At 43.6% G+C, this 16790-nt stretch overlaps 1 protein-coding gene across 2 annotated transcripts in view; it reads left to right on the plus strand.

Annotated features, from left to right (window-relative positions):
* Window positions 1–10358, plus strand: part of MXRA8 (matrix remodeling associated 8) — a 41873-nt gene extending 31515 nt beyond the window's left edge. For both annotated transcript variants that reach the window (XM_030017682.1, XM_030017683.2), the window contains 6 exons: window positions 202–660; window positions 4906–5064; window positions 6171–6201; window positions 7197–7273; window positions 9013–9090; window positions 9976–10358. In XM_030017682.1, the coding sequence (XP_029873542.1) occupies window positions 202–660; window positions 4906–5064; window positions 6171–6201; window positions 7197–7273; window positions 9013–9090; window positions 9976–10001 (830 nt within the window). In that variant the 3' untranslated portion in view covers window positions 10002–10358. The remainder of the gene's footprint in view (window positions 1–201; window positions 661–4905; window positions 5065–6170; window positions 6202–7196; window positions 7274–9012; window positions 9091–9975) is intronic.
* Window positions 10359–16790: the final 6432 nt, after the last annotated feature.

The raw sequence follows: 16790 nt of genomic DNA on the forward strand, positions 1-16790 counted from the left end.
GATAAAAGGTGCATTTCTTTAAATGAAGTAAGTGTGAACAAGGCACACTGTCTGTGTGGCACTTCAGGATCCTTGGAGGGGATGTTTTATAGGATTGCAGGGTCTAAGAGCAATCTTATGTGTGGCTGGGTGTCATTAAGAATAGGACAAGTGTGTAAAGATGCACATACCAAGGTTGCACAACTTGTATTGTCTCCACAGCTGAGGATGCCAAGCAGTACTGGGATGGGGAAAAGCCTGTGATTCTTGCCCTAGAAGGCAGCACAGTGATGCTCCCCTGTGTGAACCGTAACCACATCTGGACCGAACGGCACAGTGAAGAGGAACAACAAGTAGTCCACTGGGACAGGCAGCCCCCGGGGGTTCCTCATGACCGGGCTGACCGCCTCATTGATCTGTACGCCTCTGGAGAGCGCCGCTCTTACGGACCTCTCTTCATTCGTCAGAAGATGAACATCACTGACACAGCTTTTGCCCTGGGTGACTTTTCCCTGCGGATTTCAGAGCTGGAAAGCGCAGATGAAGGCACTTACTCCTGCCACCTGCACCATCACTACTGTGGTCTGCATGAGCGCAGGATCTACCAAGTCTTTGTGACGGAGCCAGTGAGAGAGAAGAAGGTGGTGAACCTTACAACTCACAACATTGCCCCAGCCATAGGTAAGTGGCCTCTGGAAGTGGTTCTCCTGATTGAGGAAGAGATAAGTATCTACAGTTGCAACTCTGAGCTCTAAAGAGCTCAGTAAGCCACAGGACAGGAACATAACAAGTTACTCCCCATCATCACCTCAAGGAGGCCTTTGCTCTAAATGCCAAACTGTCCTTGCCTTTCATGTTCCTCCACAGTGGTCTGCAGGGATCACTTAGTGCCAGCAGGAGGAAGCGTGTCAAGGCAAGGCAAGCCTGTGCCCTGCAGAAGTACCATGGACACCACTGAAGTGAAGGTGCCACTTAGAGCAACACTGACGTTTCCTCTATGAAGGTTTCTCACAGTTGAGCCGACAGCTATTCCTGCCCTTAGGGTTAGAAGAGTAGGTGAGGTCTTGCCTCCCTTGCTGCTAGTATATGGCTCTAGTGTATGGATCTGTCTGTTTCTGAGCCGTTTCCATTACATTGGCATACCTGAAGCTGCACGCGTAGCGATACTAGTGAGGATTCTGTAGAGCTGCTTTAAGACTGTGCTGCACCACAAGTAGAGTGTCCCACCCATCAGGGTTAATTACCCTGCTTGCAGTGTTGTAGTGACATCATGTCCAGCTTCTGTTTTCTTTGCTCCAGGGCAATTCTGCAGCTTGTTCTGCTCTGCAATGCTGACATGCCCTAAGGCAAACAAGCTGTTTTTCTAACAGGCTCCCTTTCCTGATTGCTTTTATGGAACGGGAGAAGGTGTGAGGCGGGGGTTGATTCTGCTCTGCCTTTGCTGTTACAACATGCCACTATTCTCACCAGTGTAGATCATAAATGTTTCTCTCCCCTTTGCACAGGGGTTTAGGCTGTGCAAGATGCCAAACTGTGCAAAATCGAGCACCAGGAATTTTCCTCCACCCTTCAGCTTTTCTTTTTCTGTCTTAAACCAATTTTCACATTTTCCACTGCAGTGAGCTATCATCTGACAGCCTGTCCAAACTCAAAACCGTCATGCTTCGTTCAGGCAGAAAAATAAAATAAAAATTCCAAGTTGAATTTTTTTTTTAAAGTCTTTTGGGTATAGTTCCTTATTAACATTTTAAAATATTCATTGTGGTTTAATATTTATTGGCTGCTTAATACAGAATTTTGACATCCTTCATACATTTTTAAATAGGTCTATTCTTCTCTAGCAATTGGCTTTTTCAAGTCACAGAAACCTAAACCTCCCCCGTGGGACTCAGGCTGGTGTCCAGAAAACCCAGGCGGTACTAAAGAGAGGTGGCTGTTGGTGGTGAGCTGACATGGAAGTCGGGACATAAAAATACAAGTCTCCATGCCGGCAGCCCTTTTGCTGCCCTTGAGCCCTATCCAGATCACATCGTGCAGATGGAAACTAGGTCTTGTTTTCAGAGTTGCCCACCCAGCAATTCATACCTCTCTTTCCTGGACGTTGTCCTGGTTGTTGCTGAATAGTTACCTACCGCTCAGAAGTTAGACAGAACTTACAAGTAATTTAACCTGCCAGGGCTCTTTTAGTTTGGCAGTAGTACCCTCAGTGCTGGAGGAACTTGCCTTCCTGAGAAAAGCCATTTCCACTGTCAAAAAGAACAGCCTTAGAAGAGTTTTGTCCCCAATGGGCAGTGAACGCTCAGCTGGTCTGAGAGCACCACACACAAAAATGTGCTGAGTCGATGGGAATGTGAAAGAAGCTGAGACATCCGGAGTGCCTTTTTCAAACCCACTGCTGATGAGGAGCCTGCTCAGACGTGCCCTATTTGTGTACAACAGCAAAAGCTGAGATACTGCCCCATTCCACGAAAAACTGTATAGAACTCTTCTGGGGATATAACATAAAGCTAAAATGAAACATGAGGAGATAACAAAAGCAAAACAGTGAGCTTTTTCAGCAAGCAGCTATAGTTTCTGGCATAGCTCCAAGGCCCGGAGCCATTTCCAGCCAGGAAACTTCATCCTGTTTCGAATATAAGCATGAGCCTCAGTTTTGCTCTCAGTCTCAGCAGTATAAATGTGGTGTACGTCTACTAATTCAGTGCATTTTTACTCTGCATTTGCTTTGGAGCAAGTGATTGAAGAATGACATCTGTTGTGTCTCATGCTTATTGCTAAACTATTCTCAATCCTTTGCTAGCCTTGAAAAGAAAATGGGCCACATAGCCAGCATTTGTGAGCTCTCTTCATAGAGAGCTCTCCGTTTTTCCCAGCAGAAGAATCTGACCCTTGATGCTTTGGTAAAGTAATGTAAAGACACCTCTGTTCTAACTCCCTCTCCACCACCACCATTAGAACTTATTTTCCAGTAGTTAAATGAGTTCACGTGAGTGAATTGGAGGCAGATGGGCATGCCATATTGAGATGCGCTGAAAGATCAGATCTTGGTTACAGAATAAACCTTTGTCACCTCAGCTGAAATTCTGCTATAACACTGGGATGAAGAGGAGAGTCTGTATTACCTTGGTAATACTATTCTAGGCGCTGACATTCATCTACTGGGTATGACTGAGTTACTGTCTGCCTCAGTTTCCCCAATTGTAAAATGGGATATATTCTACTGCCTTCCTGGTGATGCACTTTGAAGTCCACCAGTGATGCTTTGTCAAAACACTAGTATGATAAGTATTTTTAGTTTTATTTGACTGAATAAGCCAAGGAGGCCCAAAGTTATTGAATCTGTTTCCACTGTTTGTTGTTACAGTGAACTCTCCAACGTTGACTAAAGTTAAACTCGGCTCCTACCCTATCTTGCAGTACTGTGGGAAAGCAAAAAGCCAGGAATAGAATGCATTTATGTTTGCTGACTTCTGGCTCGACAGCTGCTCTAGTGGCTACCATCTCATTATGGCAGCTGCTGAAGAAGCCTTTCATGATCCAAAGATTTGCTGAAGTAGAACTGTCACGTATACTGTTTGCAGCTTTGCAAGTGGGATTTTTGGTTTGGTATTTTTTAGCTTAGTAGTGGTTAAAGACACGTGCTAGTTTTCAGCGCTATAGCCAGCAAGCACACGGCATCTAGCAATGCCAGTAAAAAGTAGAGTGTTGCTAGAGTGGAGGGCTGGACTACCAGAACACAGCATATGCTAAAACCTCTCGATTTTCTAGGACTCCTGTTAGCGTTAGCAAACGATCATCTCTGGTTTCAAAGTGTTTATTTCAATCCACTATCATCTTACTTGATTTTATTGTTGGTGGGTTGGTGTTTTGAAATGCTGGAAACAAACTACCCGACAAACTGGAACCAGTCGCTTTGCCAGCAGTTCCAAACCCAGCAACGTTTCTCACACTAGAATGCTTCTGTTAAATGGTACTGTGGCTTTTGGGATATTTTCCCTCATCTTTCCCCTTATTCCTTCTGACTAATTTACAGGGTTAAACTCCCAAGAGAATGATAAGCCAGAACTCCATACTGCTTCTTGCCAGGTGCCCTCCGAATGTTCCCTGTTAGGGGGACAAGGTGTCACTTCCAGCTCTGTTTTGAAGAGAAAAGCCTCTCCCAGCACAGTGTGTCTTACAGCTTTGCTGTCTGTGCCTGTGCTGGATTTGTCCACTCCTCTGACTATTGCAAGCAGAGAAGTCGCTTCCTCTTTATATGTGTAAAACATTGACCTATTTATTTGAGATCTGCAAAAATGTTCCACGTAAAAGTTTTGAGTTACCCTTCCCTGTGCTGCGGAACTGAAATGCTGCTGCACCCGCAAATGGAATGGAATCTTGGCTTTTCTTTGTGGGTTTTCATTTTATTTATTTTATTGATTTTTATTTTATTTAAAAGGAAACTCATTCTTTGGCATTGAAAATTCCTCCCACTCTGTAAATTATAACCCTTGGCAGGGAGGGGCTGCTTCATACTTCAGCTGTCTGGAGCCGAAGCAACGTGGTACGTGTGTTGTAAGGGACCCAGAGGAGGGTTGTGTTACCCTGCAGAAAGACTTGGGGCTGTCTACCGTGGCTTCTTTCTGGACTTCTTTGCAATAAACAAGAACACACTGATAGCCAGGCATCAGGAAGGGAATGCGTGACAGTCACTGTTAATATTTCATGCTCCTGGGAAGTATAATGGTCTTGTGAAGAGCACAGGCATCTTCCATCTGACAGAGGTGCAGTATGTTGTATATTAGGCAGCCATTTGCCCTTTACTTCATGCAGTTTAGAAGAGTTTCTCACTGAACATGCTTTTTGGGTCCACATCTGGGCCCACGTGTGAACGTGCTTTGCTTTGGATGCCAATTCAATTATCAGCCTGTTTTCCTCTATCATCAGATCCAAATGTTGTCAGGGGCCACAATGTAATAAATGTCATCATCCCTGAGAGCCGGGTACACTTCTTCCAGCAGCTGGGCTACATCCTGGCAACTCTCCTGCTTTTCATTGTCCTCCTCATCATTGTTGTCCTCGTCACCCGCAAGCGCCGGCAGAGAGGTAAGTGCTAGAAAAGACCAGCCCTATAGTGCTTATAGGGATATCCCATGACAGCAGAGCTGATTCTGCAAATAATTACTGTAAAGCACGATGCTGAAGGCAGCGATCCTCTTCTGGAAAACCGGCAACCTACGCAGTGGGGAACCTTTGCAGGTGCCGATGCCAAGAGAGATTCATTAGTGTGGTGTAAAAATTTCCAGGTCTTGATTTGCTGAGTTGCTCTGTTGTAAGGGACAAGAAAATTAGAACTGCTAGGTAGTTGCTCTTTACAAGTGGAATTTATTTAGAGCAGAAGGCCCACATGCATCCATTAAGAACTAAGATGTCTAAGTCCTTGCTGGACTCCCCGTGCTGGGTGATTCTCTGTGTGTAATTAGATAGATGGACAGTGAGATCTTTTGGTGACTTCCACACAAATAGTTTTGGATGCAACACAAAAAGCAAATACCAGGGAATGCCTGTCTTCTGGTGTGTTCTTTGCAGTACCACATTCATCCTTATTTACGTGTCAGGGGATTAGCACCAACACAAAATGGGGCTATCTCCACTGACTTAGGTGGAGTCACTTTGCAACTGCAGAGGGGGCAGGCTCCTGGCCCTGACCTTTGAATAGAAAAGAGGAGCCTGAAATCATCCCTCCTCGCAGAGTGGGATGAGACAGGAGTGTAGTTAGATACCTGGCATGTGGGAGGCTGATGAAAACCAGCATCTGTAGCATGTGATGGATGCAGGCCTAAGCAATAAGCAGGGGATGGACGAGTGCAGCACCAGCACACAAGAGATGGCAGGTGTGGTTAATGTTTTTGTAATAAATGGGAGGTGGAAAGAAATGAAATATGGCGATGGCTATAGTTTCTCATGGCTGCTCATCCATAGATCTGGGAAGACCACTGGAAATCTGGTGAGTAAAGGAAAGGGAAGCTCCCTGTGGCAGTGGAACACACATGAATTCTTGTGTATTGGAGGGCTTGTGAAAGTGACCATTGTAAGCATCACAAATAAGGAGCACTGTGAATAAGTACTAGGTGTTATTGTTATCACTGTTATCTGGGAGGGGTTGGTTGGACTGGATATGACTGCTCATTCTGTTTCTTTTCCCTGTTTAGGTTATGAATACAATGTGAAGAAATACGGAGAGTAAGTACAATTACAGGGTCTCTTATCTAGGATTAGATTGCATAAAAATGAACTTAGGGGCCCCAACCCTCAGCTGTCATTAAGAGCCTAAAACAGCTGAGGATCTGGTTAGTATGAGTGCAGCCATGTAACGCATAGGCTGTTTGATAGAGTTTATTCCTTGCTTTCCACCAATTCTTTTGCAGCTTTACACTCAGGTCATTATTAGTGTAATGTTCCCAGGAATATACACTTGCATAATGATTGCGTACCAGGGAGCAACTTCCATGCTGTCAAAGTATGGAAGGAGAGAATGGTTTGTAGGGCTGATTTGGCAATTGCATTTCCTCTTGTTATACTTCGGGAACTGATTCACAGATCATGTTTCTGTGAGATGTCATTAGGAGTTAGTGGTAAAGGGGTAACGCACAGATCCGCTGTAAACCCTACTGTGAGATGGGGCCAAGATTGTGTAGCTGGGTTCCTTTATGTTTTATTATATATTATTAAAGTGGAAGAGATGGGGAAGTTCCAGTACAGATTGGCTCCCCATTGTTCTAAGCTCTGGACAAACACATGGGGAAAAAAGAGCCAGCTAGCCAGAGATCTCAAGTTGTTAATAGGAAAGACAGTAAAAGGAAGAGAGAGGAGAACTGGATTCGCTAGTAAGCAGTATGACCTTCTGAAATCTGTTTGATAGCTTAGGGGCAAAGACAGGAAAAGTACCCATGTACAATGGCTGCCAATGCTGTTATCCATCTGTCATGCTTTCTCCAGGGAAGCTTTGTAGAAACTGGAAAGGATTCTGTAAGGATTGCTGTGAAAATCACCAGTACTTAATAGAGAATGAAATCTTCTATGGATTTTTTTCAACTTTTTTCCAGCTATATAGCAAATAAACACTGTAAATTGAATTCTTTAAAGTAGCATTAGAAGAGCTATTGTGAAAAAGTGTGAAAGGAGCCAGTTATTAAAGGATGTGACAATACCATTTTTCATTGTTATTCCTTTTTCAGGAAGGATGTAAATCTTAAAGAATTTACAGTCGACACAACAGATCTGACTCAATACAAAAGTGAAGACATCAGGCTGGGTATGCATCAACTAGCAACCATTCTCCAAACCAGGTCAAAACTCATTATAACTGAAGACTTTCTAATGGCATTTAGATGCCTGTTTTGAAGTGACTTAACCTCCTGATTTTAAATGGCAGCTTTGAGAATCTCAACCCACAAGCCAGTGCAAGCAGGGGGACTGCAGGTGGAGGGTGCAGTCCTGACTTTTAACTAGAGGCTGATTGATGAGGTTGGTCAGTAATGGGGCACCGCGTCTTTTGTTTTACCTGGAGTTTTGGGGGTTCTTTGACATGCACCTGAAAGCCAAATTCAAGTGAGTGCAAAACAACGTGGAATGAGATCAAGACAGCATCGAGGGAGGAGGATTCCTCAACTTTAAGCAGTTTGTGTAGGGAAGAGGATCAATAAGGCAGTTCTCTACAATCTCCTGTCCAAGAAACTAAAAGCATTTGTCAATATGAATATCATCATTCTGCAGTAAATAAAAACTAGCTCAAAGTGAGTGATCTGGAGAAAAAAAATTAGATCAACAGTCTTTAGTACTAACTACTGACCTTATTTTCTCTTTTGAAAGTGGGTATGAACTGTCATTGACTGAGTTGGGGATAAAGAGAAGTCATGAGTTAGCTCAGTTCATGGCCTTCACCTTCTATTGAAGCCAGTTTGGTTTAACTTTCTACAATTTCATCCTCCCTGGATGTCAAATAATTTAGTGAACAGTTGAGCCTTCTATCAAGATCTGTGATAGCAATTAGGACAAATAAACGTGGGGAACATGATAGGAAGAAAATTTGCAACAAGGGTCCTAGAATACAAAAGACAGAAAGTACAAAAAACACTGGAACTCATGGTAACGTGAAACATACTGAAAAGAGGGGAAGGAAACTAATCTCACTGGTGATCTGTGAAAGTATTTTTGCTGGGATATGTGGGACTGAGGGAACTTACGACATTCCTGAAGATGGATGCTGCTCCTTACTAGAGCTTGAAGGTGCAGCGTTGAGTTTATTGTGTCAGTGATTGATGAGAGATGTCTTCTTGCTTGGACTTGGAGTGGATTGTCTGTAAAGCAAATTTGATCCTCTTTTCTGCACTACCCTGAGATTCCTGAAGACTTGCCATGATGCCAGGTTCATACCTGCTGCAACTTGTTGTATGTCCGTGAACACGTCGATAAACCAGGAAGCAATTGAGTCTGTCCCTTTTTTTTCTCTGTGCACCCCCAGTAAATGTACAACCTTTAAAAGAACAAGCTGACAAACTTTAGGTCCCAAGTTACAGAATTGCTGTGAGGGCCCCAGTAACCAAGAGGTAGATAGATACAGAATCTGAAGTAAAGAACAAAGGAATTGCAGAGGGTGGGTTGCAGACCAGGACAGCAGCAAGTACGAATTCGTCTCGATGTGTCTCAGGAGAGCTCCCCTGTGAGCAAATTCTTTGAATAACTGCATCAGTCACCTTCAGGTGAGCTTTGCATAGATAATCCAGAGCTTTTTGTTACATGCTGGTACCTATGAGGAGCAGGAAACTGAAGTATGCATAACTGATTAGGGCCAGGGGCAAAAATTAAGTTGTAGCAGCTTTCCTTTTCCTGCTGAGTGGCTGAGTAACTCCATGAGTTACTCCCAGAGATCTGGAGATGCCAAGCCTACAGTACTTCCAAGGATGGACGAATCACATGTCCACCTTGCCTGTAAAGCTTTGTTTTCTTTTAATGTTCTAATGGCTGTCTGAATTATACTCCTTCCTCACACAGATTACAAAAACAACATCCTGAAGGAGAAGGCTGAGCAAGCCAGAAGCTTCCCAGCAAAGAACATTGATTTAGACAAAGGTAATAACGACTTGCTTCACCCTAATTGGTGGCTGTAGGAACCTTCTGATGGGTTGAAGGAGGGAGGAGGGAAGAAGCAGTGAGCTGACCAAGCCACAGCTGTATGAGGAATGATAAACATCATGACAAATGACAGCAGGAATGAGAAGCTAGTTCCCTTTCTATCCTTTCATCATGGAGCCACAAGATGCAAGCAGTGATTAGGCTTTTAAAAACTTCTGGCATGGCACAAATAGAATTTTTCTTTATTGGAAAAAGAATGCCTCGCAGGGCTGGAATAGTGCATTCTGTACTGTAACCTCAGAGGGAGATGTATCTCAAAAATGTCCTGGCATGGTGTTTGAGAAGAAAACACTGTGCAGAAGAGAGTGTTTTGAGTTGAATTAATTTATGGGTAATGGGCAGTCACTTACTTCATCCAACAAAAGCAAACAGCTCTCCCTCCCTAGGGGCTGAATCTCCTTTTGCTTATCCAGTATTAATCCTGAGTACTACGCCTCAGTTTGTAGAGTCACACTTATGTCAAGCAGTGCTTGTAAGAAGTTGGTAGATTTGATGACTCTTTTCATATTGAATTTAGAATGTAATAAAAGTGAATGAAATTATATCAAGAAGGGAATGGTCTGGAGAGTCCATGAATTGCTGTAGACCTGCTGTTCTTGATGGAGTTCTCATGATATTTTTGCCTACATTCTGCAGAGATGATCTGTGCAATAGTTTATACACAGTGTATCTCACTGTGGGCTTTATGAAGAGGATATTGGGGACACGGTGGACTGCAAATGGTCACTTGTCACTGTATAGCTAAGTCCATATTACAGTGTGCTGCTTTGGATGGTTTGAAATACCTCGTCAAGTACTGACCTCCTTTCAATTTGCTTTCAGATTTCAGGAAGGAATATTGTAAATGAAGACATTCCCAAGCTGCTGGCTGGACCAGAAGCTTCAATCAAAGCAGATAAATGGAAGAGAGATGCTTTTTCTTAATATCATGTCCCTCCAGTTACCGTAGATTTTTCACATAGACTTTCTCCCCACTAAGCACAAGGGTATTTGCAAATGCTTCTTGAAAGAGTTAGACTGTCTGTCTTGTGTGCACTTATGATGGGTTTGGGTTGCCTTTTCTTATTCTGTTCTCCCAATCCTCCATTCCCCTTTTCTTTCTTGATATTATTGTTGGTTTTATGCATCAATGATTTTTATGAGCTGAATCAGCAGACCTTTTGCTTTGATGTTACTGCTTTAAATAAACCAACCTGCATCACTAATCTTGAGCCATCATTATATCAGGCATTTTTCCATGTAGTGTATTCGTCATTCAGAAAAATAATAGGAAAGCCTGATTGTGATCTCTCACGGGCTGGCATAAATCAGTGTCATATAGCACTTTACGTATTCCAGGTGAAGTACAACAAGTACACCTCTTCACAAATGATGATGTAAATACCTCATTTTATGAACTGGGAAATGTCAATATCCTCATTTTACAGGGGAAAGGGAGGCACACAAATGACCAAGGATAGGGCTGGGATCAGCTACAAAGAACTCTGGAAGCCTGACTCTGTATTTCTCACTCTAAGCTTGTTTGTTGATTTGTTTTTGTTTCAGTGCAGACCAAATCAGATTTGGCATGAGCAGACACTTTCAGCTGAAGTTGATGGAGTTACAGTGCTGTAATACCAGTCTCAGTTAGATCAGAACCAGAAATATTATGGAGAGGGCTAAACTCCTGTGTGGAATCTGGAATGTGATTTTCCTGCAGTCCTTGGGTGGATCCAGGCCACACAGAGCTTGTGCGCACATCAAAACAAAGGTATGATTACAGCACAGGTAGAGAGATTGTTAAAAGGAATAGCTTCTCGTGAGCAGACCATGAGGAACAAGAGTAACAAGACACTCCACTAAATAGCCTGTCAGGAATTTTCATGGGCCAGGCCTCAGAGGGAGAGTCGAGAAGGGAGATGAGTCCATTCTTGTGGATTTTGGCATTGTTTTGGGGAGCGGATACCTGAGATAGTGGGGCTGTGGGCTGAAGGGGAGTTCTACATATGAACAGTGTGTCAGGTGGCGATGTCAAAAAATTGGCAGTCAGTAATTCAGTGTTGTAATCCAAGCAAGTTAAAGTGTCAGGAAAGCAGGAGAATATTAACAGTTCTACACAGCTTCTCTGACTACTTGGGATATTCTGTGTCCCCATTCCCAAACCAGGCACACCTGTGGTCCTTGGGGCACAGAAGAAAAGGTCTTTCCTGCTGTTGTGAGCATGATGACAGTGGCTTGTGTTCTTGTTGTGTAAGGGTGCAGGTGGCCAAGGATTGCCAGCCTACTCTTTGGTGGTCTGAAGAGAATGGCAGAGGGAGGGATTGCGCATGGGCTTGGTGACTGAATGGAACTGGGGTAGGGTCTCCAGGATGTTGCGGGTGGTGGAAGTGTGAAGAGGAGCTTGTGTGGAACTACGGTGAGGGTGAGGGAGGATGTGAGGGTGACGGTGTGGTTTCAGTCTTGAAGTAGTGCTCTGCTTGCAACTGGTATCTCAGCGTGGATTTCTTCCTGGGGATGGGAGAATTCTGAGGTCTTTGCAGTGATGAAGTAGCTGTGGTCCAAGGAAAGCATCTCAGTCTTCCAGCTAAACAATTGGGAATGTGACCTGCTGCCTAGTATGGTATCTGTCTCGGCTGTTGTTTTAGCCACCCTTGCCACTTATCTGGGAACACGTCAGTGCTGTCTAATAGGGACACAAGCTTGGTCAAACTGGAAAGAGATGTTGTCATGGCTGGGCGAAGCTGCCTGCTGTAGGAGCACATGTACTGTAAGGGTCCAGTGCTGTTTTGAGAGCTATCCAAGGCTATAGGCCTCCCTAGTGTAGGTCTCAATGTCAAATCCCATACCGGCCCCTTTCTTTCCACCCCTACCAACTTGGGTGTCATGTCTGACTGATGCCAATGTTCTTAGACATCTAAATCCCATCTCAGACCCCCTCTCCCTCCTCCCACAAACACCACTGATCTCTGCTGTTGTGTGACGAGGCTCAGTAAGACTCTCAGCAACTCAGAAGTATACTACACTGGGTGTGATGGTTGCCGAGTTGCAGCTACTTACACTGAAGCTGAGCTCAGCTCCCTAGCTTTGCCAGAAGCGTGGTAGGTGAGGCCTCCTGTGTACCAGAAGGAACTGCATTGTCTATTCAGAAGCTAGGATGTCAGTACTTCAATGCGCACTTTTTACAGGAGTGGAAAATGGACCATGTCAATTTTTATAGATATTAATACTTGTCTCTGTTAGTGAGGACTATGTTAAAGAATAAATGTTTTGGGGACCCTTATTTTTAATGCCTTCAAGTATTAAAAATATTAATAATAGAATATAACAGTAGAGGTGGAGCGAGCCTTCCTAAGCTACAGCTGTACAGATCCTTATCTTTTAGTTTGCTTAGCTCTGCCACTGCTCTCTGGGCAGTTTTTGTGCTTTGCGATTAACTGCCTTTATCTTCGCTTAAGGTTCACCGCTACAAAAGCGCTGAGATTGGGCAGACCCGTGGCTGGTGGAGAGGAGGGTCTGGGGTTGGGCCCAGGTCCCTGTTTGTCTGCCCTTCCCTCAAAGTAGACAGCCGTTCTTAGGCTGCCTTTGGCTGGACCTGATTGAAACCCAAGCTGCATTCCTGCAGGTGCATAAGGCTGCGCTGGTTATTCCATCAGGGTGGCACAGTCTCAAGTAATTGTCATTAATGTCTTTCTCCCTCCCTTTCATGTCTGTGAGTCAAAGGTTGGAGATCTTTACTTGCCAGTTCAAATTGCTTAGCACAGCTCATATAGACACCAGCTCAAAGTGGGGTTACTCATAAACTCCAGAGGCATTTAAATATTTCATTTGACTTCTAGGCTGCAAAATAGCTTAAGGGAAAAAAAAAATTAATGTGTTCTCTGAAACAAGCACTAGGAAGAGCTTTATGAGTTCCTCATCCTTGCTTTGATCACTAGTTTGAATTTGGGTAATGGTCAGACATGCCAGTATAACTCTAGGCTGATCAAGATGGGAGTCCAAGTTGAGATTATGGCCCTTTTTTCTTCAGGAGAGACATATATTGTATGATTGGACTGATGATCAGAACAGTGGTTTTCAAAAGCAGCCTGCATCCAGTATGTAATTTAGTATGTTAAAATTCTGGTTGAAAGAGATCCAGGCAAGAGTGCTGGATAACCAGTTGTGTTTTCAAACTGTTGAAGAAGAGAGAAAGAAAACTGAATGCTAAGCTGAAGAGTTTTGTTTGTTTATTTCTTAATATAGAAGAATTATCAAAGCCTATTTGCCCTTATATACTGGTGAGAAGCCGTTTAGGTCCTTTACATACACGCTTTGTATTCTGTCAGTCTTTAGCATTGGCACAAAGTCTATGTAGCTGATCTTGCATGTGAAAGTTAGAAGGCTCGACTTGCAATTAACCACTAGGCTAGGAGCAGGACCACTGTTTTCTGTTCCCATTCTGCCATAGACTCTGAGCAATTCTAGACAGGTTGGTTTTCTCTCTTTTTCTCTCATCTCAGGCTTTCTTTCCCTGATACGGGACAGTAACTTGCCTCTCATGGAGAAACAATTTTTTGATGTGTGTAGCACTTCGGTAAATGTGCTTTGCCTGAGTTATTCAAAGTAACGTTCTCACTGTACTACTGGAATGCTGCATCTTGATAGATTTCTTTACCTGTCACTTTGCAAGCTCTTGGCAGGCTTTGCCTCATTATAGTCTCCTTGGTTTCCCGAGACATACATTTTATGTTCAGTTAGTTAAAATAATAATAACCCCTAATATTTTTATACCAATTACTTCTCAGTGCGTACTCTAGCTCAATGAGGGCAGAGAAATGAAAGTCTCTTTTAGGGTAATGTATGGACTGTAAGCCCTTGCTGTGGAACAAGGAAAGGGTGAATGGCAGTGACCTTAAAAGGGGTTAAAACTGAGATTAGAACTAGAGCCCCCTCTTTTCAGCTCTGTGCACACTCTGCTTCCTCTCAAGGCTGAGAGGAGGACTTGTTCCATAAAGCTTGTTTTTTTCCTTTGTTGTAACAGAATTAATTTTCATTATTATTGTTACTTAACTTTTACCATTTATCATTGTTGTGTAACTCTCCTAACATTTAAGAAATAAAGGAGAATATAATGGAGTTTCAAGTTAAGGTTGATTTTATTTCTTGCTCTTTGGAGATGCTATCTAAGCTATTAGCCAGCATTAGCTAATTCTTCCCAGTAGCTGTGCAGTGTGTTTCATCTTGGAGCATCCTAAAGTGCTTGACAAAGTGCAGATTGGATGCAATAAGTTATTCCAGTGATTTCAATATGGTTTCCACATGGGACATCATCATTTGACTTGGTCATGGGGCCAACAGACAAATTTTAACTCTCCAGAAATGTTGTATAATGAACAAATCTGCAGCTGTAGATGGAGTTCAAACCATCTATCAGAGACGAAGGCTGGCAGCTCCTTCATAGTACATAATTCTGCAGGTCCAGAAGGGAAGGTAACATATCCTGCTGGAACAGTTAACTGCACAGTTTTATACTTCGCTCCCAGCCCAAATTCCTCTTTTCCTTGCAGTACTAACACCTTGCAAAGTTCCTGCTGCACATTCTGCTCTTGGAGGGCTTCCACCCACTGAGTAGTATCCCAGCTGGCATGACAGAGTTCTTCCAGGGACACTGATGGAAACAGCTTGTACTGCTGCTTGGATAGACAGTGCAGGGTGCAGGTGCAAGAATTTGAAGGATCAAAGCAGGATGTGAAACTAAAAAGTGGCAAAGAAGTGCATTTACCAAACTAAGATTATTGTCCAGCTTGCCTAGCTCTGGTGAATGTATTATCTTCTCTCTTACCTGGTTGGAAATCATACTACAGCCAGTCTCCTGCCATTTCATGTCACCTCTTCACTGGGCTGAGTCGCCCTGTGATGGCTGCTTGTGCTTTCTCAGATAACCAGAGGGGAAAAAAAACCCCAAACCAACCAGATTAGAAGGGTTGGGAGTTGAAGACAGTGAGAAGTGGATGGGGAGTAGTTCCTTCTCATTGGGCTCTGTTGTTGTTGGGAATGAATGATGAGTGCTTGAGCAGGTGGAGCCAGGGGCCACGTACAATAAAGATCTCATCCGAAGTACCCTTTCTGGTACTATTGTGGGGCTTCACTGGTCAGCCACTGTTATAACCTTGTTGTGGTTTAACCTGGCAGGCAGCTAAACACCACACAGCCCCTTGCTCACTCCCCCCCAGCCCCAGTGTGATTCTTTACAGTGAGGAGAAGCCAAATGAGAACTACTGAAAAAAAGATACTTTGGGCAAAGTGAGATTATCCTGGAGCTGGGTCCAGTCCCACTGGGAACATCTGACTCAACAGCATTTTTCTAAGATTCAAACTTACCTTTTATTTTTTTCTCAAATGCCACAGGCAAACTAGAGCACCATGCTGTAAAAAAAAAAAGTATTCAAATTATACTGTTGATGTTGGGAGCCAGAGATGCTACCATTTTGCTGGACTGAGGTGACACATGTTGGATTGGATTTCTACATTTGTTCTGTGTTGGAGGAATATGGAGCTTGAGTGGAGTTTTTCTGAGGGCTTCAAAAATGCAAATGCAGTGCTTGCAGGCCTGTGTGTGGCTTTTTTTTTCTACGCATGGGGGAGCCTGCAAAAAAGGCAGCTGCAATTATGCAATTATCTTGAAGAGTGAGGTCTTACTGCATAACCTTAGCTGGAGCTGAGTGTCATTAATGCTTTAAGCCCTGTTTGTTTCTGCTGGTACACTGGGTCTCTGCTGGCAGACTCCAGCCCAGGCACTGTTGGTTATTTGCTGCTTGGGCATCTCGTTACTTTTCTCTGTCTCTGTAGGCAATGGGTCTGATTCTCCAGGAAAGCTGCTGGGAGCAAGGAAAAGCTAATTTAGCAACCACAGGGCCTGCTTTGCAGACCACCGAAATTAAATATTTTTATTGTCTTCAACTTGTCTGAAATGAAGTCCAGATTGTCCCCGTTTCCTTTCTGCCTCCCAGTCTGGGGAGACTCTTACCAGTGGAGAGGGACTTGCTAGTCATTAACAGAACAAATTTCTGAGGGGAAGAAGAAACACTGGGGACCTGAGAAGTAGAATAAAGATCCAAATAGACATTCCTAAGCAAAAAACTCCATTGTTTCCTAGAGGTTGAGGTTTTAAACGTGCATGTCTGAAGACAGTTGCTGCAGGGAAATTTTTCAAGTGTGGCCCTCCCCTTTTAGAAAAGTGCTGCAGCTGCTAAGAAGAGGTAGGAGAACCAGAAAATGGCTGAGGAAAGAAAATAGATTGAGTCATGATGAGTAGGAGCTGGGATCAACCCATTAAACTTATTGATGAGGTGTACATCGCATGAAAGTGTTTGAAAATGCTTGAGACTGCCAAAAGTGTATGTGTGCAACAGTGACTGGTTCTCCATGATTGGCACTAGGAAGACTCCAGAAAAAGTGTGGGAGTGCTGAGTTTTCATAGCTGGAGTACCGATGTTCTAACCCACACCTTTTTGTGTATGTGGTTCAGCAGCAAGGGAGGTCTTGCCTGGAAGGCATCACTTCTTCCTTTCACAGTCAGAGCTTTTTGCCCAGACACCACAGCGTCTCATGAAAATTTCCCTCTGAAGACCCATATACAGCAAACACACGATGGAGAAAAAAGGTACTTCATCAAAAAC

This window comes from Aquila chrysaetos, chromosome 6, assembly GCF_900496995.4.
Source record: "Aquila chrysaetos chrysaetos chromosome 6, bAquChr1.4, whole genome shotgun sequence".
Lineage (NCBI taxonomy): Eukaryota > Metazoa > Chordata > Aves > Accipitriformes > Accipitridae > Aquila > Aquila chrysaetos.